Genomic DNA, 24,349 nt, shown 5'->3' on the forward strand with positions numbered 1-24,349 from the left:
ATCTCCCGGAATCTGATGAGGTTGTTCTCACGAACCACATCCACAATGCGGGTTTCTGGTGCCGCTGTGAATATGGCAACCCTCCCACCTCTATGTGGCATTCTTTCAACTCTAAAGAAAGAAACGTCTTGTCAATTGACATGTTTTACAATACAGTAACAACTGATTTGAAACCAATAGACTACTTTCACAGGCTTGTAAAATTGTATTGTGACAAAGAAAGCAACAGAGTACAATACCTGTTGTGCTGTCTGAAAGCCCTGAGAATGGTGGTCACAGTGAATCTACTAAGGTTTGGCCAGACTTTGTTCAGCTTCAGCCATTATTATGCCATGGTCAATGACTGTTGCTCACATCTCGTCCGTAAAAATGGTGCAAGTTTGTCTTGCTCTCCCTCCTGGACTTCCTCCTCTCCCTTGTTGGCCTCCTCTTCCTCCTGTGATTTGAACTCCTCTTTCTCGTTGGCCTGCTCCTCTTCTTCCATGGCCAGCTCTTCTCCCTCCTTTGACTGAAATTCCTCTTCCCCTGAATCTGCCTTCATCCTTTGTGTTTGTTTGAAATCTTCATCAAACTGTCCTCTCTGAACTTGCTTTTATACATGTGGTCACAGCATCAACAAGTGTCTTCAATTTTGAGTTGTGTGTAATGAATGACGCCAGGTGTGTTCATTGTGTTAAAATATTGCTGACTGTGGCAAGTATTTTGCATCATGAGCTGTCATTTGAGAATATGAGCAGAGTTCTTTTGCAACTTGTGTTTTAGCAAAGGAAAATGTGTTAAGATTTATGACAACGGAGGATAGTTTTGTGAATTGTGTCTTCGTGTGAAATGTGTTTATGGTATTGAAAAATGATGGCTAGATTTAGTAAATGTGTTTAGACAACTGGCCATTTGGTTTAGGGGATTGGCTTTTGTGTTGTAGCATTTGAGAAAAACTGTAAACTAAAATCAAATCCAGAGAAAAGGTAGTGTAGTGTAGATGAACTCCGTTAACGAATGTATTCGGTTATCTGTTAATAACGGACGGACCAAAACTCAGACTTTTGAGTACAGCTACACAAACAGGAAGCAGATGTCATACAAATACTTTTATTTCTTCACCATAGATCAAAGATCCAAAACACACAACATGACATAGCAACTTCTGTTCAGGTGCAGGAAAATAAATCCCATCTCCTTTCCTATAGAGGTGCCCGACCAAACATCATGAGCACTCCAAGGAGACATCTGAGCATTCTCTGCGTTTGATGCTTTTCTGGCGCCGTTCCCTCAACTGCTGTCAGTCAGTCCAGGCGCTGAATGAGCTTCTCTTCCATCATGCAGTAAAGGGCAATGTGAGACAGGTCAGAGATGAAGACGTCACAGGCACGCCTGCCCACACCCTGACAGCCCCGGAGGTCTAGCAGTGTGAGGGAGGAGAGTCGCTTCAGAGAAGACAGACAGCTGTCCGTCAGCTGGTTACAACCTGCACACCAAAACAAGGGTCAAGTTAGCCTCTTACTGTCTCCTGATCACACAGTCAGTCATCTTTAGATTCAGCAGAGATCATCCTTTTTCCAGTCATTACTTTTGGAAGAATTTATTTAACAAAATAAAGGAACAAGAACTAAAATTTCATTAAGAGCAAATCCTAATAGACTGAATTGCTGCACAATTCATACTACTACTAGCACAATAATTATCCAGATAACCGTAGAATAATATGACGGAGTATTATGGCCACCAAAAAAAAAAAAAAAAAGTAAAATTACGAGTTTTTATCTCGTAAATTTAAGAGATAAAAACTCGTAAATTTATGAGAAAAAACTCGTAATTTTACAAGATTTTAAGTCGTAAATTTATGAGAAAAAAACTCGTAATTTTACTTTCGTAAATTTACGATATTAAGTGGAAGTGAGCATGCAGAGCAGCAGGTGAACGCCGCGCAGCAACAGAGCAGACCGACTAAACTCAGTTGAACAGGTGAGCTGAATGGGCTTGAACGTTCCAAATATCTGGAAGCTCATTTGTTTGATTTACAATTTATTAAAGTTTTATTTATTGATGGGTGGTTTGCAGGATCCCTGCAGCCCGATGAAGCCATCGGTTTCCCTGCAGCTTTCCACTTCAATCCTTTCTTCTTCCACCAAAAACAAGATCTCTACGTTTGTGTGACGCTTCCGTCTGAGGATCACTTGTTTTGGCATTTTCAACGTTCTAATGCTATTATAATAGACTATTTTCATTCATCTTTGTTGTTTGGTTATATAACGGGAAATTTACGTCTGCATTGGTGTTCGGATCTGATGACAGGTTCATGACGTAAGGTGACAGATGAACTTCAGGGTTTGTGAATGAAAAGGAGAATAAAGGCTGCAACGATCCTCTGCACCCAAACGTGTCTCTGAGCTCCTTATTTTACATATGAAACTCCGCTTTACTGACACTGAACCCCGGAAAACCGGCTCCACTGACAATAATCTGATTATGAGTCGCCAAAGGCTCAGAACCTCTTTGTTTTAAACCTATAATAAACCTGGAAATAAAGCTTCACAAAAGGCTCCACATCTTTCATCTTCAAGTTCAAGCGATGCTCCGATAAACGGACAACTTCGGTGTTTTCTCCTTGTTAATCTATGACTTTTTTCTCGTAAATTTACGAGATAAAATGTCGTAATTTTACTTTTTTTATTTTTTTTTGGTGGCCCTAATACTCCGTCGTAGAATAAAGATGTGAAAGTGCAAAAAAAAAAAAGAAAAGATATGAAAAGCTGCTTTTCTCTGCATCAGAACCAGCTGATCATGTGAAAGAGTTGGTATGCCAAAGAGTGTGTGTTGTGACATCTGTAGTGTTGAAGAGTTGAGTAGACTGAACTACCAGCAAAAAAAAAAAAAACGCTCACTGGAAAGCGACATTTCCAGACTCATTCCCTCTCGGACATTTTCAACTTCTTTAAGAGTTCTGCTTGTCCACTTTTGTGTTGTTGGGTCTACTTTGAATACACAGTGCTTATATCATTTTTGGTAACATCCTCAAGTAAACTGAAACTCACACTAAAGGAGCAACAGGGTTTGCTAATTTGGTTCACACATGCTTAACAAAGGAAAGCAGCCATTTAGCAAATCCAAGCAGTCTGAGTGAATGTGCTCTTAGACCACTTTTCACTCTGATAGTCTACTCTATGACTGGACCTCCTCATTTTAAGACTTTTTTATGATTTCTACTTTTTTAGATGTACACTGTGAGGTGTGTTTTTCCCCCGGTACTCACAATGCACATCGCTTATGTCCATTACTTCATTTCAGATTTTGATTAACACTGAATTAAAATGCACCAGCGTTTATTGGAAGTCCAACAAAGACTGTGAATGTTGACTCAGACACAAAGGGAACGCAAGCAGCCATGATCACCTGCCAGCGTGAGTTCGGTGAGATGATGGCGACTATGGCTGCCAGCAGCTGCCAGCATGGTGATGCAGGAGTCTGTCATGTCCTTGCAGTGGGCCAGGTCCAACCTTTGGAGCTGGGGCATGTGGCGCTGCAGCAACCTGAGTGTGGACTCGCTGATATCCAGGCCAGATAGACGCAGCGTCTCAATGTTCCTCAGCCTGCTCCGGGACGACTCCAGACCTGCACATAAATGCACACCATGCCAAATGACGGCCCTCCGTCAAGCTACAACGTCCAAACTTTCTGCAGACACCCAAAGCTCCTGAACATGAAGGTATGTCCACATCACCTTCTGCAATGCACGTTCAAGCGGCCACTGCCAGTGAAAAGTCCATGTGAAAGTGCGTTTGAGACTTTCATGGTCAAAACTCTCATGTTCACAACAGTTTTCAGGCTCAAAAACATGCAGCCATTGAAGACGCGCTGCGGTTAAAACATTTCCCACTTTGACCAATCAGGGACTCGGATTTGGAAGTGACATATGGATGGTGTCCCTTTTAATTCACCGAAGTTCCAACTGTTTGAGCGTTGATCATAGAGAAATGAATAATTGTGGTTTGTGTCCAGCCTGACACCACATTTTTCATAATTTAGAATAGAGTTGTGAAAGAAAAAGCCTGGAGCGAGATTCCTACTGCTTTGACATTTCCCACCAAGTCTCTTCCACCTGTAGGTGGATGACAGTAGTCAACAGTAGTAGTGAACAGTAGAAAAGTCAGTCAGTCCCTGCTGGTTCAGTGGGAACACCACTGTTTGGGTGAAACAGGCCCTGATAAAACACTGAGTAGTTAGGAATATGAATATATATAAAAGACTTTTTTCTTTGTGTTTATTTGATTCTATTAAAGACATTTTTATAAGAATGACGGCACCTCGATTTAGCCGCAGCTTCAGCTGTTTGCGGAAAAGTCCCGCCCCTTCAACTGTCTCCACCAATCATTCTTGGAGGCTTAATCACACGTCATCAGTCTGACCAATCAGAAGTGGTTAAAGTCTTCACTTCCTTGTTCCGAATCTGCTCATAAAGTCTGTCAGTTTCACCAAAAATAGCTCGTCTTTAGTGGTGCAATTTCCACATAATCCGGTTTCAGACCGTGGAACAAGTGAACAAAACAATGAAACTCAGAGACGTGAGTCTGTCTGGCATCACTACATCTCCCATGATGCATTGTGTTAAAGTGACAGCATCTCTGCGCTACAATGAGTCTTCCCTGTTAAACATCTTGAAACCACAATGTTAGTTTTTTTTGTGTAAAATTTATCAAACATATTGTGATCATATTGTTCAAAAAATACAGTTTTCTCTTTAAATCTTTAAAATCTTTAAAAAATAATTAACTAGAAAGAATAAATTTGTTTTTTGTGAGGTTACATAAAATTGCATATTAATAAACTGAAGGAAAAACAACAAAAAATTCAAATAATTTAGGGTACAGTAGTTGAAAATTATTACTGAAGACTAACTACTTTTAGAAAACTCAGCTGCAACTTCCAGCTGTTTCTGCCACAATTATCACAAAAATGCACATGAGATTGCAGAGAGACTGTACAGCATTACAGACTATAGAGTTTCTTCTTTCTTAAATTATTTGGATGTTGGTGTGCCGCGGGATTTTTGTCAAAGATAAAGTGTGTCTTAGCTCAAAAAAGGTTGAAAAACACTGTTTCTAGAAGGACAAATGTCCGGTGTGTACCTTTTAGAATCACCTTTTCCACAAACCACTAGGACTTCCTGATGTTTAAAGGCTTTCTTAAATCTTTCAGAGTAACTTTATAACACATATACATATGAGAATAAATTACGCACCAAAAAAAGAGTTTTTGACTGAAATACGAGTATTTTTGCAGTTCCTTTACCTACCAGGGAGTGATATAATAATAGATTAGATTTATCTGCACTTTTCCAGACACCTAAAGTGATTACATTATTCATTCACTCCTCAGTCATACCTGGTGATGGTACTGATGTAGCCACAGCTGCCCTGGGACAGACTGACAGGACCGCAGAACTGCTCAACCGCCTGAACCACTGTCGCCCAATATTTGATTTGATTTGATTTGAAATGGTTTATTTCAAGCAATTAAGTAGAAATAATACACCAAAGCAATCTGACTCCATCTCTGCGGCGCCGCCTTTGGCTCCGTGTGGGTGTAGCCCGTTTCATGACGTCAGCAACAGCCCAACTTTTGCAAAGATGGATGTGCATACTGTGGAGATTTACAAAAGCGTTTTCCACACCATGGGGAAAGTGGGTGTGTGTTTGTTAGCCTGGGGGCGGGGCTAGTGGCATACAACCTTCCTGGAGGGGGCTGTTCCTCACTTTCATATGTATGAATGTGAGAACCCGCTGGTTTTAGTGGATTGGGAGGGGCTGGTGCTCAGAGGACAGGTTTTTAGAGGAAAGCTCAGAAATGTGTGAATGGATCAAAATACTGCTTTGGGGTTGTTTTCTGTGAGGAATGAACATTATGTTCCACTTAATAGCTCAAAAAGTTGATTTTGCATGGGAGAAGCCCTTTTAAACAAACAGCCTCGAAACTTTGAATCCTTTTGCCACAAATGCACCATACCATTTAGATATTAGCATCTCTACTAACCAGGAGGGGTGATGATTTCTTTCATTTGGGAATCTTTGATGCCCTCACACCAGCGAAGATCCAGCAGCCTCAGCTGGGGCAGAGTGGGTGAAACCAGAGCGGAAAGACAAGACCACGGCAGACCCGCCAGCCTCAGCTCTCGCAGACCTGGTAAACACAGAGCCAGTGAGGAGGTGCATAGAAGCAGAGAGCACCTTTACTCAGCCAGGATCCTACCTGGCAACCTGGTGAGCAAGCAATTCAGCTGCCTCCTGGCCAGAGGGGTCCAGGAAAGGTCCAAAGACGTTGGCTGGCGTTTGACGATGCCTGCCAAGGCCTGGTTACTGAGAGGACTGCAGCGACTCACATCAATGTGGTTCCACAGGCGTTTGTCACAAGTCCTGCAGAAGACGGCAAAGGAGGAAACGTTAGACGAGGTATAATTCTTCAAATCCAGGCGCGTGTGAGAGCAGATCATGTACCATTTGTACCAGGCCTTGCAGACAGTCATGCAGGCCAGCAGCTCAGCTCTGCTCAGGTACAGAAACACCGACAGCCAAACCTCCTTCTCGCCTCCTTTCTCACTGCCGGCGTCTTTGAACGAAGGCAGAGATAACAGGGACGGGGAGGACAGGGTGGACGATGGCAGCTGAGCCGGAGCATCCTCCTCCTCTGAAGAAGAGGCCCACTGTGAAACTCTTTTGTCCCTTTGGGGACCACGTAGACGAGGCCTGCAAAGCAACACGTGACAACAGAGAAGCCACTTCACTGAAAAAGAGCTGAGTCGAGTTTAGAACACAACGTGATCAAAAAAGACCAACAACCCTGTTGGTCCCAATTTAGCTTCATCATATCTGTAAACGGCAAAACTATGACAGCAGGAAAAATGCATTCACACCAAAACCATTTGACTTCCTCTGTAAGTCCCATCAGTTCTTTAAATCCCTCCTACGCGTCAGTAACCAGCAGCATCAGCTGGGTTTTTAGTAAGTAAGTGATTGAGTTGTTACAATGCCATTACAGTTACATTCAACACATTGTGTTAGTGATTTAACCCTTTAGCTTAAGCTCCAGTGATGACAATCTTTTAAATATTGTAACCGTTTACACAATTAACTGAATCCCAGCAGATTCTGAAGTGGAGAAGCGCCGATATGCAACACTTTACAGAAGGGAAGCACTTACACAATCTACCCAATCTGACATGGAGAGCAGCGGCTTTAAAACAAGTTACATTATAATTTCGGAGGGGTTTTTTTTCTTTTCCAAACTTCATCTTAAATGAAAATAGCAGTGATGGAAGTGTGGGATGGGATGTACCTGCCGGGTCCTCTTGGGGTGGGGCTGTCTGCTTGGAGGCGCAGTGGTTTGGACAGAGCAGCCTTCCTCTGTATGAAGCTCTGCTGGGATCCAGACGATGTCCGCACACCCAGAGCTGCTTCCAGCTTCGGAACAATGGAACCTAAACAGAAACGTTTCATTCATTCCAACCACTCCTGTGATTGTTTGGGGAGTTGTAATGAGGGTAGACTAGATGAATTCATGACAACAGACGAGTCAACCTACATAAACCTGCTTAGTTAACCCTTTAAAAGCTGGACGGTGGCCAGCAACAGGGAATAACACACACTCTTCAAACTAACACAACTCTCTGACTGCTAACACAATCAACGGAATTCCAACGGGTTCTGAAGCAAAGAAAGGCAGCTTTGTGCAAAGAAAATGTCCCACAATAACTGATTGCTTCACATTAGCATCGAATGTATTAATACTGGGGGACTTTATCATACTGATAAACCAGCCATCCCCTTTAATTACCAGACACTGTGCTCTGGGGTTAACTATTGCTGAAGTTCTTCATATTTTGTTTCAAATACTTAAGGATAAACCAAAAAGTTGACACAAGCTTCTATACTATAAACCCGATTTCCAAAAAGTTAAAGATCTCCTGCACTTTTTCAATTTTGTACCCAAAACAGAAGGAGTGAATAAAAAACAGTTTTCAGGCACAAAGACCGTATTTTTGGTGTTTTTAACACCTTCATATGGCATTTTCATTCCACTTAAATGTCAAACTGTCATAGAAAGCGACACAGGTTTTTGATTTTCCCCAAAAACGGCAAAATAATAATTTAAAGACCACTGAGAACGCTGTAAAAATGGATCAAAAGACGGTCGGAGTGGGAAATTAAACCGCTCAGAGAATTACATTTCCTGTTCCAAACGCAAAATGAGTCTTACATTTGTTTGTAAAGAAGCTTTTGCCATACTTAGTCTTTCTTTATTGTGAAACTGTTCACTTTATTTGATGTGTATCTTAACCTTTGCTTTAACCCTTGTGTTATTCTCATGGGGTCCAGATGACCCCACCCTTACATCGACGTGTTCTCCCTACCATGACAAAGGTGGATAAAGGTGAAGAGGATTTCATGTAATCCATGGACACCAGTGAAGATCACAAATCATTGAAGAAAAAAGGTTCAGAGCACTGTCTAGTGGGTCTAGATGACCCAACTCCTAATGTTAAAGTGCCTAGGATAGCACAAGGGTTACAAAGAGTCATCACCACTTAGCTGTGGTGGAGCGGTCCCCGCCTGTGATGCTGCATTTGGCTGTCTATGCAGCATCACAGAGAGGGAGGTTCCAATTATCAGCGTTTCCAACATCTTGTTTTCGTGCTCAGTCTATTTCTCATTAGTGTCTTTCCCCATCAGTTTGGGGGTGGGAGGTGTGAAAGGAGTGGGGGGCTAGGTACGGGGAGGGGGGCCCTATTTTTTAATTTTTGTGCTCGTTTATTTTTGTTTTAATATTTTTTGGGGGTTTTAATGTAAAGCGCTTTGTGTTATATTTTTATAGGAAAAGTGCTTTATAAATAAAGTTTTGATTTGATTTGAAGAGACAAAATCTAATTCGCTACCAGTGAGTTTTGGTCATTTTTGGTGCTTTTCGACTCTGACTCTCTTGGACAGAACACTGTAAAGCTGGAAGGCAGCCGGTCTTTGCTCAAACTTCCTTTGGGCGTTTAAATGGAACACGGCTGGGTTTGAACAGAAATAAGTGAGTTGTAGCGGTAAGGAGGTCCCAGTCTGGCCTTACCAGAATGCTTCTTGGTCTTGTGCGGGTGCTGCAGGGTGACAGTCAGGTAGGAGCCCTTTAGCAGCTCATCGTTTAGGTCAGACACCAGGAGGACGGGGGGTTCTGGGTCTGAATCCCAGCGGTCTTCATCTCCCTCTTCGTCTCCGTCTTCATCTTCCACTGTGTCCATTTCTTCCTCCTCCGGGTCAAAGTCCTGTCCCTCACTGTCATCGTCTTCATCTTCATCATAGTCTGTCCTTCGACGCCTCCTGTGATGACGGTGAACCCGTTCTTTGTTTTCATCACTGTCAGCGTCTTCCTCCTCTTCCTCCTCCTCCTCTTCTTCCTCATCATCATCATCATCATCATCGTCATCATCGTCGTCTTCGTCGTCCTCCTCTGACTCGTCTGAATCATCTCCTCTGCGCTGCATCCTGGAACCTCCTCGCAGCCTCACCCCTCTCCCTCTGCGTCCCATCTCCCTCCCCCCCGCCCCCCTCCTGAGTTTCAGGAGGTTGCTGGAGTTGACCATCCCTCTGCTGCCTCTGTGGGAGGAGGCTCCTCTCAGCAGGCCTCTCTTGTAGGCCCCAAAGCCCCTTCTGGAGGACTGGCTCCCACCGTGAGTGGACAGAACCATCCTCCTCCTCTGAGATGCTGCAGACATCACAACAAGCATGAAAACACAACTCTCCCCAATCTGCAAATGTTCGTCTGTACGAACCGTCGTATTCGTCCTCGCTGGCTGAGTCTTCGCCGTCACGGCTGTGAAGTTGCTGTCTGTAAATCTTGGCCATGCGTGCATCCAGCAAGGATGAAGCTTTCCTCTTCTGTGACATAAAAAAACAGAACAAATGTGGAACCATTACATATTCAAAGGGATAGAGTGAAGAGGTGTTGGAGAGTAGGAAATAAAAACCACTCACCCCTGAAAAGCCATCGCCCCGCTCTTCCTTAGACTTCAAAGAAATTAAAAAAAAGGTTCAGATTATTACACGATGTCAAAGACACACGCACTCACATTCATCTATGTATCATCTTCTTCTACTGCAAACTTGGTGCATTAATGTCTGCCCCAAAACTTGACTCCTCCCCCCTGGCGTTCCAAACAGGAAGTAACCTGCCAAAATCCCATCAACTTCCATTGAGAAATAAGCAGCTATCAACCAATTTTGCTCCCATACCTTTTTTATCATGTACTTGATAATCCTAATTTTTGATGACATTTCTTTGTTATTGCAAGTTATAAACTGACCAATCGGATGGCTGAATAAAAGCATGTGGTCTCAGGTTGAACATTCCAAGCACATTCTCCTGAGCCTTCTTTCAAATGGTAGGGGTGTGGCCTTCCAACGAGCTTACTCCTGATTGGTGAGAGTTGTTGTCATAGAAACAAGTGGAGCAACAAATAAGCAACCTAATCAATAAATCCATTTCTATTCCTAAGATTCAACCAGGTCGATCTGTCTGAGGACAGTTGTTAATCAAATCGACCTATACCATTAGAAAACGGTTTTAAAATGATATCAAATCGATTACAATCAATATTATGACTGATTTGCTGTTTTTAAATGGAACTGAAGGCAAAGGAATGCAGACAGAAGAATGCTTCTAGAATTTAAAATGCTTTACTAAAACCTAAAAACGACCAAGTGCATCACAGCAGACAACACATGTGATGCAGCAAAAACTGATCATTCCATCCATCCAGTGTGCAAACACTAAATTAAGCAGAGTCATGTGACCTTACAGTGTGAATGTTCCCTTTGGATTATTTGATGTGGAAAAACAACAGTGGGCTGAACTTTAGGAAACTAGAATGTGAAAGGATTTGACATCATTTCATGTTTACTCGTTTGTTTGTTCACATATTTAATTTACATTTGATTACCTTGCTAGAAGAACAAGGAATCTGGAAAACTTCACCTGCTGTTCAGCACCAGGTGATTCTCTCTGAGTCACACTGGATGAAGTTTTGGATGAAGATATCCTGGATCCATTTTAGATCAGTGGATCGGATCGAATTGGATCGTTCAGAATGAACCAGTATTGACTATGAATGGGATCGTCAACGACTAATTATGAATTGAATGGAATCATTGTTAAAATGAATTGTTACTCTATTAGCCAAAGAAGTTTGAGGTTTGTCACATATGTAGACTTCACATTACAACAACGCAACAACACTCAATAATCTACTGTACTTAATAACAAAACAAAATGAGGAAGAGATGTGTCATTTATGTCCAGATGGTGTTTAGATAAAGGCTCAGCGTAGTCAGAATATATTGGAAATAGTGGTGAATGTCAGCCTGCAACTGAGATCCATGCAGGGTGTATCCTGCCTTTGCCCAATAGTGGCTGGGATAGGCTCCAGCAACCCCATGACTTCCAAAGGGAGTCAGAGAATAGATGGACTGCAGTAAATGCTTCAATTCCCCGATGTAAACAAATACTTTGATTCAACACCCCAAGGCCTCCGTTTCAGTACCTCCTGCTCAGTGATCCCCTGGACACATTTTGGACATTCCCAGCAACTGGGCAGGTCTCGGTTCACCACTCCTTCTCCCTGAATCTGCCACAAAAAGACAGACGAGGGTTAGACAGCTGAACAGGAATGAACAAAAGATTAAAAAAACAGGAGGTCTGCGTTTGACTGACACACAAATGGCATTTTCACAAGCTTTTCAAAATGCAGAATAAAATGGAAAACAAATTCATCTGATCTGGAGAACCACAAGCTACATCTGTGAATCCTAACATGGAATGAGGCCTATGAAAACACTAACCAAAATCATTGAAGTAAAACAGACACCAGCAGCAACGTTTGAGGTCAAGTTAAAAATGAAAAGCATTCTGCTGCACTTTTCATCAAACATTTGTGGGAATGATAGATCGACTTCTGACACTACTCCCCCTGAAGACAGCAAGAGGGGAGAGGATCTTTTCACAAAGAAAGGAAAAGCTGCGTTCAGTGGCTGCCCACAGGATTCCTGCTGCTGATTCATTTACTGTTTCAAAGTATGTATCAACATAATAGCCATAGTCAGAAAACAGGTCGCAGTTTAAAAATGAAGGTTGCTGACCTCTGGGACAGAATATTCCCAGAACAAAAAGAATTTTTCCTAAAAGATTTCTGTCGAGATATGTTGAGATTAAAGGAAAAACGCCTGCATTGGGCCGTGGAATCATCCAGAAATCTATGTTTCATGACATTGTGTTGTGTGGCTTTGCAATAGCAGGACGTCATTGGCAGCCCTTCCTCCATGGGAACCATGACCCTTCCACGGTTACACAACACACCCAATTAGTTTAATGTTAAAAAGTCTTACATATTTTCTGAGCTCCAAGTTAGAGATGGAATCTCCTGCAGAGCATTGTCAAACAGAATGCAGGGCTGTTTCTCTAATACTGCTCTGTAGCTCAAGGATGCTCTGAAGTCTGCATGCGAGTCTGTCATTTCGTTGATTTTCAATACCGTGAGGCAGGCAGGATGGACGATCTGTGCACAGTTGGAGCACTCCATCAGAGTGAGGGCCGGGTCTCCGGCTTCCTCCTGGTTGGGCTCCTTGCAGATCTCACAGACTGCAGACAAAGGCAGGCCCGGCTGGACCAGGTCAAATCATTAAAAGCCAGCATTGCACGATTTATATGAACATAGCCACGCTCTAATAACTAAATAAATAAGATCCTTAGTCTGCTGCAGAACTATTTAGCTGCTTTTGACTAGTTGCATTGCACAAGACTATTGCTTTTGGACTTCTTCACATGGCTCCAGAACTGACTCGTCCTTCATTATACTAAATGATGGTTTTTAGATAAAAGCAGATGATGCTTTAAAACTAAAAAAAACTCAACAAAGCAATGAATCAACAGTTATACGGACGGCTAAAATACTGGTTTGCTGCAGCCAAAGGAGAAGAGTGAACTTACAGACAGACACTGGCGCAGCACACAGGTCTGCTTGAGCTTCCCTGGACCTCCAAACTTCTTCATGTCTCTGCAGAAGTTGCAGTCTCCACACTCAGGTCTCACACAGGCCTCACAGCGCTTACACCTGCAGCACGCCACGTTACGACAAACGTCACCATGAGACACACAGCTGTTCGCCGTTCAACTCCTCCACAAAATGTACAGGAGCACAAGAACAGACCTGACTCTGCGTCGCCTTAGCACCGACATGGAGGATGCAGGCTTCTGCGGTCTCTGGATGATGGGCGTAGAGGCCAGTTTAGGCCGAGCAGGCGGAGATGGAGCGGGTGGAGGCTGATACCACGAGGGCTAATGGAAGGGAGAAGGCCAATCAAATCTCACCACCCAATTACAAGAAATTACAACATACAATGTGTTGATTTTATCCCTCTTGAGCTTCCACTGAATTTACACACCAAACACATTTTTATGTCAAAAGCCAGACAGAGACAGAAAACAGAAAAAATGAATCATTTCAGGTGTAAAGACAGTTTGGACCAAAGTTTTGAGCTGACTTTGAAAATGTACTTTTATTAGTTTTAATATTTATATTTCTACTATTCAACATTTAGAGACCCACTTCGATCATCTTTTGATCTACTCTAAAAGCATTCCCAGAGGTCTTTTAGAAAAGGAAGCACTGAATGGGTCGCCGAGAGCCGCTGCACCTATGCACCTATGCATGCCGCCATGTTGGAAGAAAAAAACCACCCTGACTGACATCTACTCCGCACGCTGCATCACCAGGGCCCAGAACATCATCAACGACAGCTCACATTCTGGCACAGACCTGTTTGATCTGATGCCCTCTGGGAGGCGCTACAGGGGCATCAGAAGCACAACGAACAGACTAAAAACCGCTTCTACCCAAAGCAATAACCATGCTCAACTCTAAAGTGCACAGACAAAATCTGCCACAATATATATGTATATCTATACTTCTGCCCATTTAAGTTTTTATCCAGTGTTAAATTGTCAACACTTTCCTTCCTCCTTGCTGTTTTTTTGCACATCTGACATGTACACATCACTCTGCACACAATTACAGACATTTTTATATTTTCAGAGTTCATATTTTGCATATTGCACACTTCTGTTGTAAACTTTGTACCTAATGTACATATTTATATATTTTTTATATCTTTTAATTATGATTGTGCCGTTTTTAGCCAAAAAAAAACTGTTTTCCAGAACGCAGTTTCTGAAGAGCGACAGGTTTTCATTAAAAATTTGCCTCCAAGTTGTGAGCTGTTGGCACAGAGAACCCCAATCCCCCTTCCCGTTGCTGAGAGCTCTCTGTTTACACACTCTCTCACTAGTTTACAGGCCCTGACACTCCCAACCTGATGTTAACAATGCAACAAAAATGGCAAGCAGTATTGGAGCTCTCCAGCCGTACGTACAGTTTTGAACCACATTCCAGCTCAGACGAGGAAAACTAAGACGTTCATGGATCCATCTGTCTGAAAGCGGATGCATCAGAATAGAGCAGAGCAGGGATTGTGGCTCGCTCAACAGATTTTCTGCATTAACAAATACAATCTTTTTCAACTGACATATTTTTCATCTGGTCCTGATTCAAAACGATCTGCATCAAGAAATCCTCCAAAATGCAATTTTAAGCTGAGTTTTTTGTATACAAGTCCTCCATTATGAGAAAAAACAACACAATGTTCATTTGAGTGGGTCTTTACATAGATATGGATGGAACAATAAGACTTCAGTCTTCCCACTGATGATATCAAGGAAGAGTTTTAATTTAATTTTGGTCTCATTCTCCAAATATCTGTCAAATGAAAAAAGATTTCATCCTATTGTTGTTTAGAAAACTATCCTCTCCTCATTTCTTTCCCACTGAAATCACGGAAGTAGTAGAGTTTGCAGTTTCATTGGAATTTTTGAAATTCTTTACAATTTGTTGGACTAAGAGGAGTAAAGGTGGCGACCTTAATCGTGTCTTTGAAATGTGCCAAGAATGTCTTGATAAATAAAACCTACTTTGAAAATAACTTTTGCAAAAAAAACACAACAAACTGCTATCAAATTCTTCTACATTTATATTGTTTCAACTTGAAGAATCTCTAAGACATTCCCCGTCAACAAAAAACACCTGAAATCTTTATTCTTGTTTATGAAATTAGCTTTTTAAATATTTGACATGTAAGAACTAGTTGAGAATAGTCGATTTTTGAACAAGTTGCTGTGATGTTGCTGACACACATAATGCAAGCTGCTTTCTATGCAAGTTATTTTAAATGGTTTGTGTAACTCATTTTATTCCCTCTTTAAAGACCCCGGAAACTAATGTTTATTGACAGACATGAAGCACAAGCTAAATGTATGCATACATTTTAATTGAGGAAAAATAAGCAGATAACTCTGATGTGTAAAAAAGACTTGCTAAAAATGCACGGTAAAAAAAAAAAAAGGTGTTCTTTTGTGGCATTTCTACTAATTTGAATCCTGAAAGATAGCTGAGAGAAAACAGAAAGAATCTGCAGTACAATTAAAAAAAAAAGTTACCTCTGTAAAGAGGATAAGAAATTACTAAAAAAATCTGAAAACTTTTCACCTGTAGTTTTCAAAACCTTCTCAGATTAAACCATGGACTAGGAGGTACTAACTGTTGGATCCGGTTCATTTGCAAAGCTTGATTAAAACTTCAACTAAAAATCCATGAAAAGATTTTTTTTCTTTACTACATTGAAGATGATATGGTTTGGATGAAGATTCACGAGATTTGAACCACATTTCGCTCCAAGCCTCTTCCAGCTGCAGGTGGTGGACATGGGTTACTATCAGATAGCGACACCATGGGTTAAATGCACATTCACACAACCCTAACCCTGTTTAGCGTGTTCTTGAACGTGTGCCTCATGCCCGGTGGGAAACAGAACCAGGTACAGGCAGGCATGCTGCATAGTAAGGGCAGCTTACCCTCTTTGGCCAGGTGATGATGGGCTTTCCCGTGTAGGACAGGTTAGGATCATCACTGGCATGTTCCTTTAGCAGCATCTGCAGAGAAGCAGCAGCAACAATAGTAACATGCAGGAAGGGATGCTGGGAAGTCAGTCCATCACCAGATTAGGTTGGGCACCTTGATATGAGTAACAAGTGCAGAGGCGTTCTGAATTCCAGCTGGAATGCACTTCTTGTTAGAGGGCAGTGCCTCCAGTTTACCCAGAAGGTTCCACAACCCCTCCAGCTCCAAAGGAGTCAAGCAAACTTTGCCGTTCGTTTGCTGTCCCAATGATTCCTGGTCCTTGCTGCCACCCTGCTCCTGTTCACTCGATCCAGATGGGCTCTTCTTAAGACCTAACAAAAAACAGTGCAACTCATTTTACCAGCTGATTGCTTTGTCATCAATGAACTCAAAGCTTTCCTTACAAACAACTGCAGTGCTACCGAATCCTCCTTCAGTACAGAAGTGAAGAAAGATAGCACGAGACCATCAAAAACATCATTAGCTATTCTACATTTGTTGCTCCCAGTGAGCTGGATATTATATTTGCAGCATAAAATAATATAATGTTAAAGGGGTAAAAGTAAAGACCAAGGCAGACCAAGAAAATACTGAAGAATATGAACATAAAATGAATAAAAAGTTCCTTTCATTCCGATTAATCCTATTTAAAAAAATAATGTCACAATTATGAACTTGGCTCTGTAAAAAAAGAATAGATTTCAGTATTTAAGCGCAGAAGAGAAAGTTGCAAACGGCAACAACAAAAAAACTTAAGTCCTATTGCATTTGACCCAAATTACACAGAAAAAAAGGATCACCTATTGATTTGACAATCAATAGCAGGTGCTCCAGCGTTTTACTGAAATACATCCAAGAAAACAGAAACCAAAGAAACATTTAAACCAAGAGGTTCTGGGCTAGGCAGTTTCCGTACCGATGCTCAGGGAGTATTTCTGAAACTCAGGTGTGAGGTAGGAAGTCCGAGTCAGGCAGTAGACGTAGCGTTCCAACACGTACCAGCACATTTCATAAAAGAAGGGATAGCGGAACTTGACTGGAACCTGAGGAGACCAAAACACAACCGTATAAACACACCTGACGCTGTTTGGTAACCATCATCAGAAATGTTTCAATAGCTGGCATGCAGACAAACAAGGTGAAACTTAAAATAATTCATGAGAAGACATTTCTTGGGGTTGATGATGACAAAATGAACTGGTGGGAGATTTAGAAGGCTTTTACTTCTCACTCCCTTTTGGATGTTTTGCTGTATTTTTCTTGTCATTTTTTTTTGTCCCATAAAGTATTTCTCTGAAATCAAATATTATTGTCATCATAGTATCATTTTTCAAAAGTGAGGACTACGTTGTGCCTTTATGGACCTCTTCTGGTTGTAGAGTTACCCGTGTTCTGTCCTCGATGTTACAAATGTTCAGCTGCATGGGAATGTTAAAGCTGTGCAAAAAGTTTCCTCCAAACACCATGGAATCCACAGGAGTGTACACAGCATGAATCCAACCTAAGAAGGCAGCAGGCATTAGTGTTTGCTGTGTGATCCTTTGTGTTCAGACACGTTCAGGCTTGGTGATACCTGATGGAATAATCAAGGTCCAGCCCTGTTTCAGCTCAATCCTCTGACAATTTGACACTCTGTCTCCCAAAAAGATGTCTCCTTGCTTCCCGGACAAAACCCAGTTCTCATACAGCTCCAAGTTGGGATGGGTGGGTGGGATCAGCCAAAATACCTGAAACACACAGTTGTTTGTTCAGGCTCTAGCACAGTGCTGGTTGGAGCCTTTCGGGGGAAAGCCTGCATACCTTACTCCCCCTTAATATGTGGTACCAGACTGAAGTGCCCCCAAAATCAATGTGAAAGTCAGTGTAGCAGCCCTGGACGCTCATCAGACAGTATCTAAGCACAGACAGGAGAAACTTTAGCTCAGACAGCTCTGCTTGCTCCATCTGGTCAATGAGTCAATCACTTTGCATGTATACATGACTGAATGTGCCGTGCATTCAAGTTCAAATCATTAAAACCATGAACTCTGAAATGCAGGGGAAGTCAGTCTTGACCTTACTTTTGAACTTTGGGATACTGCATGTCGCTGATGGAATTTGTCGAGTCCCTCTGCCTCTCTTTTAGATGACGAGGCCACATATTGTCCACCCAATCAATAAGATCCACCTAAAACACACACACACACACACACACAAGGGAAGGAGGGAAAGTTGTCAACAGGCCAGATTAGAGGTCTGGTTGTGAGCGAAAAGTAAGTGAAGTACCTACAGTGGTAGGTCTCTGGACTAGGCTGTCCAGCTTGGTGTGGCTGAACTCCAGACTGATGACATTATACAGCTTCTCTCTCTGGGAGGGAGGGGTCTCGTAATACCGCGTCCACTGGGCCATGGACATCTCAGTGCCCTTTTGGGTGCTCACATCCATCACGTCAATCATACGTCTGCTCCCTGAATGGTTTGGATGGGAATTTTGAAATGTTGAGCTCATCAAAGTGGCTAAAACGCAGGCAGAAAGTTTCTAAGACCGAATCCGAACTCTTCCCCTACGACTTCTCTCTATCCCTACATTTAGCCTGCAAACGGGGGGGTTATGGAAAAATAGTGTGCTCGGATTTGAACGTTACTCCCACTTGACTACGTCATCAATGGCCACCGGTCAGCTACGTTAGCCCAGAGCTGCTAGCGCTAAAAAAATACACAGCATCAGTTTTACAACTTTAAAAAAAGTCTTGACTTACATTTGAATGTAAACTTCTGTGCTTCAGAGCACATCCACGTGAAGAAAAACGCCTCTCCTTTGCGGCACAGCGCGACACCAAACACCCTCGTGGTGGAAGGCCCAGCACCCCTCCGCCACGAGGGTTAGCCCCAAAAACAACTATTTCGGACAACCCTACCCCTCCAATTGGAAGGATGGGGAGAAGCCGGAGGGGTAGTGGAAGAATCCGGATTCGGTCTAAATGTTCATTTACATGGTGTTCTACCAAAACGGCACTGAGCCTTATTTCACAGAGCTTCAGGGTGAATGGCTCATTATCTACTACAGCGAAGGCAGAAGTCCCCAACCTCTGGGCCACAAACCACTGGGGATAAGGCAGCTGATGTGGTCATGAGATAGTTTGAAGAAATATGATCATTGCTGTTCCAGGACTCCTGATCATGTGAAAGCGTTGCCTCTAAAAATGTCAAAATCCACGCAGCTGCCACGCAAAATACCACTGCTTAAAGACTCAGTCCAATGAAGATCATGTTTTTGGCGTTTTTAACATCTTCTTGTGGCAATTTCTCTGATATTGGAGGGCATTTATAAGGCAAATCAAGCTCAAATGTCTAAATTGCAACAAAAACTTTTTGGGCGCGTTTCTTAAAAGTACAGTTTTAATTCAAACCAGTTGGTGTGGGGGCAAAGGTTGGGGACCACTGAGCTGAGAGACTAAGCTAGATACTTCAATAGCTCAAAACAAAGTCCTGCCGTTATCGTACCTACAAACAGCTTTACATCGTTGACACTGAAGTCCAGGTCTGGCATCCTGAAGAGCCACAGGAAGTGAACATGTTTTAGTGCTCTAGCTGGATACATTTTAGACCAAATATACTCTAGGCAGAAAAAGAAGCTGTGCTTCACTGAGTTCTAAGACAAAGAGCATACCTGAGTCCCAAACCTGCAGGCTTCTCAAAAACGATAGGGTCCCTCAGGCCTTCCTTCTGAACATACTCGTATGAAAAATCTGGAGAACACACAATAATACAGCAGGTTCTTATTTTGCCACTGACAGACAAGTGTGTGTGTTAGTGACGCGTCTGCTTACGTGTCGAGCTCATAACGTAAAACCTGTGTCGGTGCGTGTATCGCTTCAGGAAAGGTCACGTGACCGATACAGCCACTGTGTCGGTGTGTCACAGATGAGCCACACGAGGAAGCGCGTCTACCAGCAGTGTTGCCAGATTCTGCGGTTTTCTACCCAATTGGGGGATTTTGATTTTGAGGAGAAACTTTGATTTGGGCGGTTTTCGCGCCAATTTGGCGGGTTTTACTTCGTTTTAATACGAGTCTAAGCCATCTTTTATTTTGAAAAATATTTTCATTTTAAAAAAATTCCAGATTTTCTTGGTTACATTACTGTCACTCGGGTGCTAAATCCGTCCAGCGGTGAGTTTAACAGAGTAGGGGGTAAAGAAACAAAAAAGCTGTGTTGTTGAATGATTCTGGTGCTTGAGCGCCCTCGTTTTCCCCGCCCACCTGTATTTGACGTTTTATTTGACTGAATCTTAACTTAAGGTTTTGAATGTGGTGTTTTAATGGGGTTTGTGGAATTATTTACTGTAATCATTTTAATAGTGTTTTTGGCTTTTTGTCCCCCCATTCCTCTCAGTTTCTGCTTGATCTGGCAGAATACAATTAGATTTACAAACAAACTACTGCTGCTGTAGTTTTGAATTTTTTATTTTATTTCTTTATTTAGTTATGTTTATTTTTTCATACAGCTACCTTATATCTACCTTCTTTTTACCATTTATCCTTTTGTTTGTCTTACCCTTCACACTTTCTATACCTTGCTAGTTTGCACGAGAACACAAGTAACTGAAGACAAATTCCCTGTACATGCGCTGTACTTGGCCAATAAAGTGATTCTGATTCTGAAACTCTTTTTTGAAATGAATCATTTTACGTTTAGAAGGTTAAAGGCCCGTTCACACCGGGACGAATTTCGCCGGCGATTTTCGCCGACTTTTAACGCCTCGTGACTAAACAAAGGGCACCAATGAGAGCGTGCACACCGACGCGAAAAAACGCCACGCGTCAAAGCGTCAAAAAAAAAAAAAAAAACGCCTCGGGTTCGTTTTTTTTTTTGACGCGTCGCGTCGAAATCTTTTCGACCAATGAGAATGGCGCTTTTGCACACGTGTCTGGAGCTTCTGAAGTTACAGTAAAACACAACTTGGGGGCGCTCAAACACAAAACTGCCTTTCTGAGCACACATACCAGCGAAGAAGATAGACGCCAAGTAGCGTCTACACTGCCGCGAAGAAATAATGACGGACATTCTAAAATATCCCCGAACCAAGCACCAGTTGGAGCTACTGGTGCTTGAAATATTCATGTTTTCTTTGTATAATTCTGACAAGCGCGTAAATACTTGCTCTCTTCTTCTGAGTGAAAAGCGACTTTAAGAAGCGTAAAGTTGCGCAGCGCCACCTTGTGTACAGGAGTATCTCTGTTTACATTAAGCGCCATCTAATGTCAGGGAATGAAATTGCATGTTCGCTCGGCTCATCGTCCGCGAAAATCGCCTGGGTGTGAACACAAAAAACGTGGCGAAAAACGCTGGCGAATAACGCCTGGCGAATATTCGTCCCGGTGTGTACGGGCCTTTAATGTGGCTTTTGTTCAGCAGAACTGTCAAACTTAAAAGCACCTCCCCAGTGCTGGGGCATTACAGAGCGAGACATGGAAATGAGGAACTACAATGACAAATATTGTGTTTAGATTAAATTTATTAAGTAAATCAGTGGAGTTTCTTAACTTGGTTACCTGCAATGACGTTTTTGGTCCAGCAGGAGTCAGTAGTAGGTGACACAGTATCACACTGTATCAATACAGTTTGGGCAATGTGCCGAAACGCTTCACGAGGTCTCATCTACCCATCACTAGTGTGTGTGCACCCACAGCATTTATGCAAAATTAACAAAAATCTTGAATAATACAGTGGATTCCAATTTATTATTGATCGGCCTACCTTTACCCTCCATACGTAGAATTTTGTCAGAAGTAAACCTCTGACTGGTGACCTTTTCTTCCAGGTCAAACATTCTCCTTCCATCAATCTCCTCGTCTGAAATGCCATCATCATGGTAACGCCGCCGAGTTCCCGCCCGCTGTATAGAGTAAGTGGTAAAGAAATTTAAGCAGGACTGAACGAGTCAGAATTAATCCAATGCTTGCCGTTTAAATGCAAAATGTGTCCTCATGTCAATACAGTTCGTTTAGAAATCACCAATTCAAAGCATTACAAGTATATGAGAACTTGACCATGTGAGTGTGACATAACCCATTGAAAATGACCAGACAACGTCAGTACGCAGTGATTTGTCCAAATTAGCCTAAGTTATTGTTTTTATGGAAACCACTGTTGCCATTTATGAGCGAGCTTGTTGTAAGTCTGAACACTTTCCACTGAAAGCGGGCTAAAAATCCGTCAAACGTTTCAAGCATTTGGCGTGAGACCACCTACTTTTATTGAGGTACCTGATTGGCCAAATTATAACTTGGATAACTTGCACTACAGAAAAAAATATCATTAAAAAAAAATCAGTACTAGCAAGAATATGTTAAAAAAAGGCAACTATAACAACTGTTTTGGGATTTTGGCTTCTTGGAGCCAGCAGGTTTTTCTTGTTGGAGGGGTCACTTGGTCCAGTTCTCTTATGCAGTCAAAGGTTTATATGGTTGGAATGGGGTGACAGAGGTCATGGTGACACCAGCAACAGCGTCGGTCGTTGGCGCTGCCTGTGTCATCCGTCCTCTGATGTACAAAAACTTCGGGAGCGCATTATAACGGCTGTACGCCACATCAGAAGAGGGAAGTCACAGGCTAAAATCCCTTAGACTTCTGTGAGAAATAAGCAGCTATTACTCAGTCGTTATTGCTGCAGTGCAAATTAGTCAAGTTATAATGTGACCATTCATATTCCCCAATAAATCGATGTGGTCTCACGTTCAAAGGGTTTAACAGATTTTGTGTAGCAGGCTATCAAGCGAGTTTGGACTTCCAACAAGCTCACTAGTGAAGAGTGTGGTTGTTATAGAAACGCCGACTCAGACCAATCACTGCTTTCTGACATCGTCTGATTCCAACATGGCGGCGTCAATATTGTGAAGAAATGGTGACTGAATAGACTTCGTTTGGTTGGAGCCAGAAGTAAGCCCAACATAAGAACTCAGTCCAGTTCTAGTGTACAGTCAATAGGGTTTTCTATTTAAACAACAAGAAGTCTGAATTGAAACTAACCCGACGAATAATGCAGAGAGAAGAACAAAAAACAATAGTTGGAAATACAAAATGACTGTTCAAAATATATTTTTTCCATTCTGTGACAGTTTTGGTTTGAAGATTTTTTTATTTTGCAGTCTTTGTATTTATATATATATACACATTTACGTATTTTTTTTTCCTATTTACAATTTTGGGCCATTGTTTCAAATATTATTTATTTGTATAATTTTCAACTTGTCAGCCTGGTTTTCATTCACTTCACAGCGACCCTGGTGGATTTTTGATCCCATCGCTGTACTTGTAAACATCACTTACCAATCTCGTGCTGCACCGCGGCTGGAAATCCTCCATTGATTCTGTCTCAGTGGAAGTAACGGAGTGGAAACCTGAACCCACTGATCAAAGCCGCGCTAACCGAACGGGGGCCACATAGTTTGACAGAAAACACCGGAGAGTTGGCCCCCATAATGCTGTTCCACCAACAAGCCAGCTTTAAAATTACTCAGTTCGTCTAAAAATCTCTACATTGGCCAGCAACTTCACAACATTATAGACAGCCCACAGATAAAGTGAGTTGTCCGATCCTTAAACAGAAAAAAAAATAACTACATCACTGATTAAGTACTAATCTTAAATTTAATTAAAAGAATAGCCTCCACATTGTTGTTCAAACTGCTCCAATGAAACAGGTTTAACATCCGAAGAAAGCCGCCATTTTCAGTCCTTTACAAAACAATGCTGAGACTTGCCCAATTAGGACTCCTGAACCAATCGCATTGAGAGCAGCGCGGCGCTCACTGGGCAACAGTCACGTCAATAAAGAAACGGCACGCGGAAGATGTGATTGGACGAGAACCTCCGTGTGGGCGGAAACGATCGGACGACAAACCAATAACGAGCAGCCTGACAAAGCAACCGCAAAGCTCATTGTCTGACTTACCTCACGGCTCTCTCCTATTGGGTGAGCACAAAGCCAGTCACGACAAGTAGCCAATCACATAACAATACGCAGCGCGGATGGCGTTACGCTAATGAAAATGAGGAAGAGACGGCTGATAAATGAACGAAATCTTCCTCAGGCTTAGAGATTACAGCGCTTACCCCCATAATGAGTGATATAGGTCCACTTTAATTCAGCGGCAGAGCTTCAATCAATGGAAACCTCCCATTGGAATCGGCTCCTCTGAAAGAACACACACCACGGCACACGCTCTCACTTCACCTCAACAAGAGGAGGGCTGGTCCATATATGGAAGTCAATGTAAAAGGTGTTAGCGGCTACGATTGGCTAATAAATGCTGAACGTCTCCTGTGATTGGTG

General features: G+C 42.3%; 1 protein-coding gene across 3 annotated transcripts; it reads right to left on the reverse strand.

Moving 5' to 3' along the window:
* Positions 1 to 1,073: 1,073 nt before the first annotated feature.
* On the reverse strand, positions 1,074 to 24,279 carry LOC101171056 (lysine-specific demethylase 2A). Of its 3 annotated transcripts, none has more exons than XM_011478734.3 (25): positions 24,130 to 24,279; positions 21,772 to 21,910; positions 19,683 to 19,761; positions 19,517 to 19,563; positions 18,303 to 18,481; positions 18,094 to 18,200; positions 17,834 to 17,927; positions 17,607 to 17,760; positions 17,398 to 17,534; positions 16,950 to 17,076; positions 16,148 to 16,365; positions 15,988 to 16,065; positions 13,232 to 13,359; positions 13,012 to 13,135; positions 12,557 to 12,685; positions 11,570 to 11,653; positions 10,005 to 10,037; positions 9,803 to 9,908; positions 9,103 to 9,735; positions 7,327 to 7,468; positions 6,489 to 6,737; positions 6,244 to 6,407; positions 6,028 to 6,174; positions 3,391 to 3,609; positions 1,074 to 1,465 (listed from the first exon to the last, which is right to left on the reverse strand). In XM_011478734.3, exons 1-25 carry the CDS (start codon positions 24,133 to 24,135, stop codon positions 1,284 to 1,286), a joined length of 3,705 nt encoding a protein of 1,234 aa, XP_011477036.1. In that variant the 5' UTR covers positions 24,136 to 24,279; the 3' UTR covers positions 1,074 to 1,283. The 3 variants fall into 3 exon arrangements, with proteins under 3 accessions (XP_011477036.1, XP_011477022.1, XP_011477028.1); XM_011478720.3 differs by lacking the exon at positions 24,130 to 24,279 and adding an exon at positions 23,344 to 24,050; XM_011478726.3 differs by lacking the exon at positions 24,130 to 24,279 and adding an exon at positions 23,344 to 24,048 and having other exon boundaries at positions 17,419 to 17,534.
* Positions 24,280 to 24,349: the final 70 nt, after the last annotated feature.

The sequence above is a fragment of the Oryzias latipes genome, chromosome 1, assembly GCF_002234675.1.
Source record: "Oryzias latipes chromosome 1, ASM223467v1".
In the NCBI taxonomy this organism is placed as follows: Eukaryota; Metazoa; Chordata; class Actinopteri; order Beloniformes; family Adrianichthyidae; genus Oryzias; species Oryzias latipes.

Excerpts from the sequence above, each read along its gene's own strand:
- LOC101171056 (XM_011478720.3), bottom strand. The coding sequence starts at position 23,379 with ATGGAGGATTTCCAGCCGCGGTGCAGCACGAGATTG. Across the intron at positions 17,535-17,606 it reads GACCTTGATTATTCCATCAG|GTTGGATTCATGCTGTGTAC; the intron begins GTATCACCAAGC and ends CTGCCTTCTTAG. Across the intron at positions 6,408-6,488 it reads TGCAAGGCCTGGTACAAATG|GACTTGTGACAAACGCCTGT; the intron begins GTACATGATCTG and ends CGTCTTCTGCAG.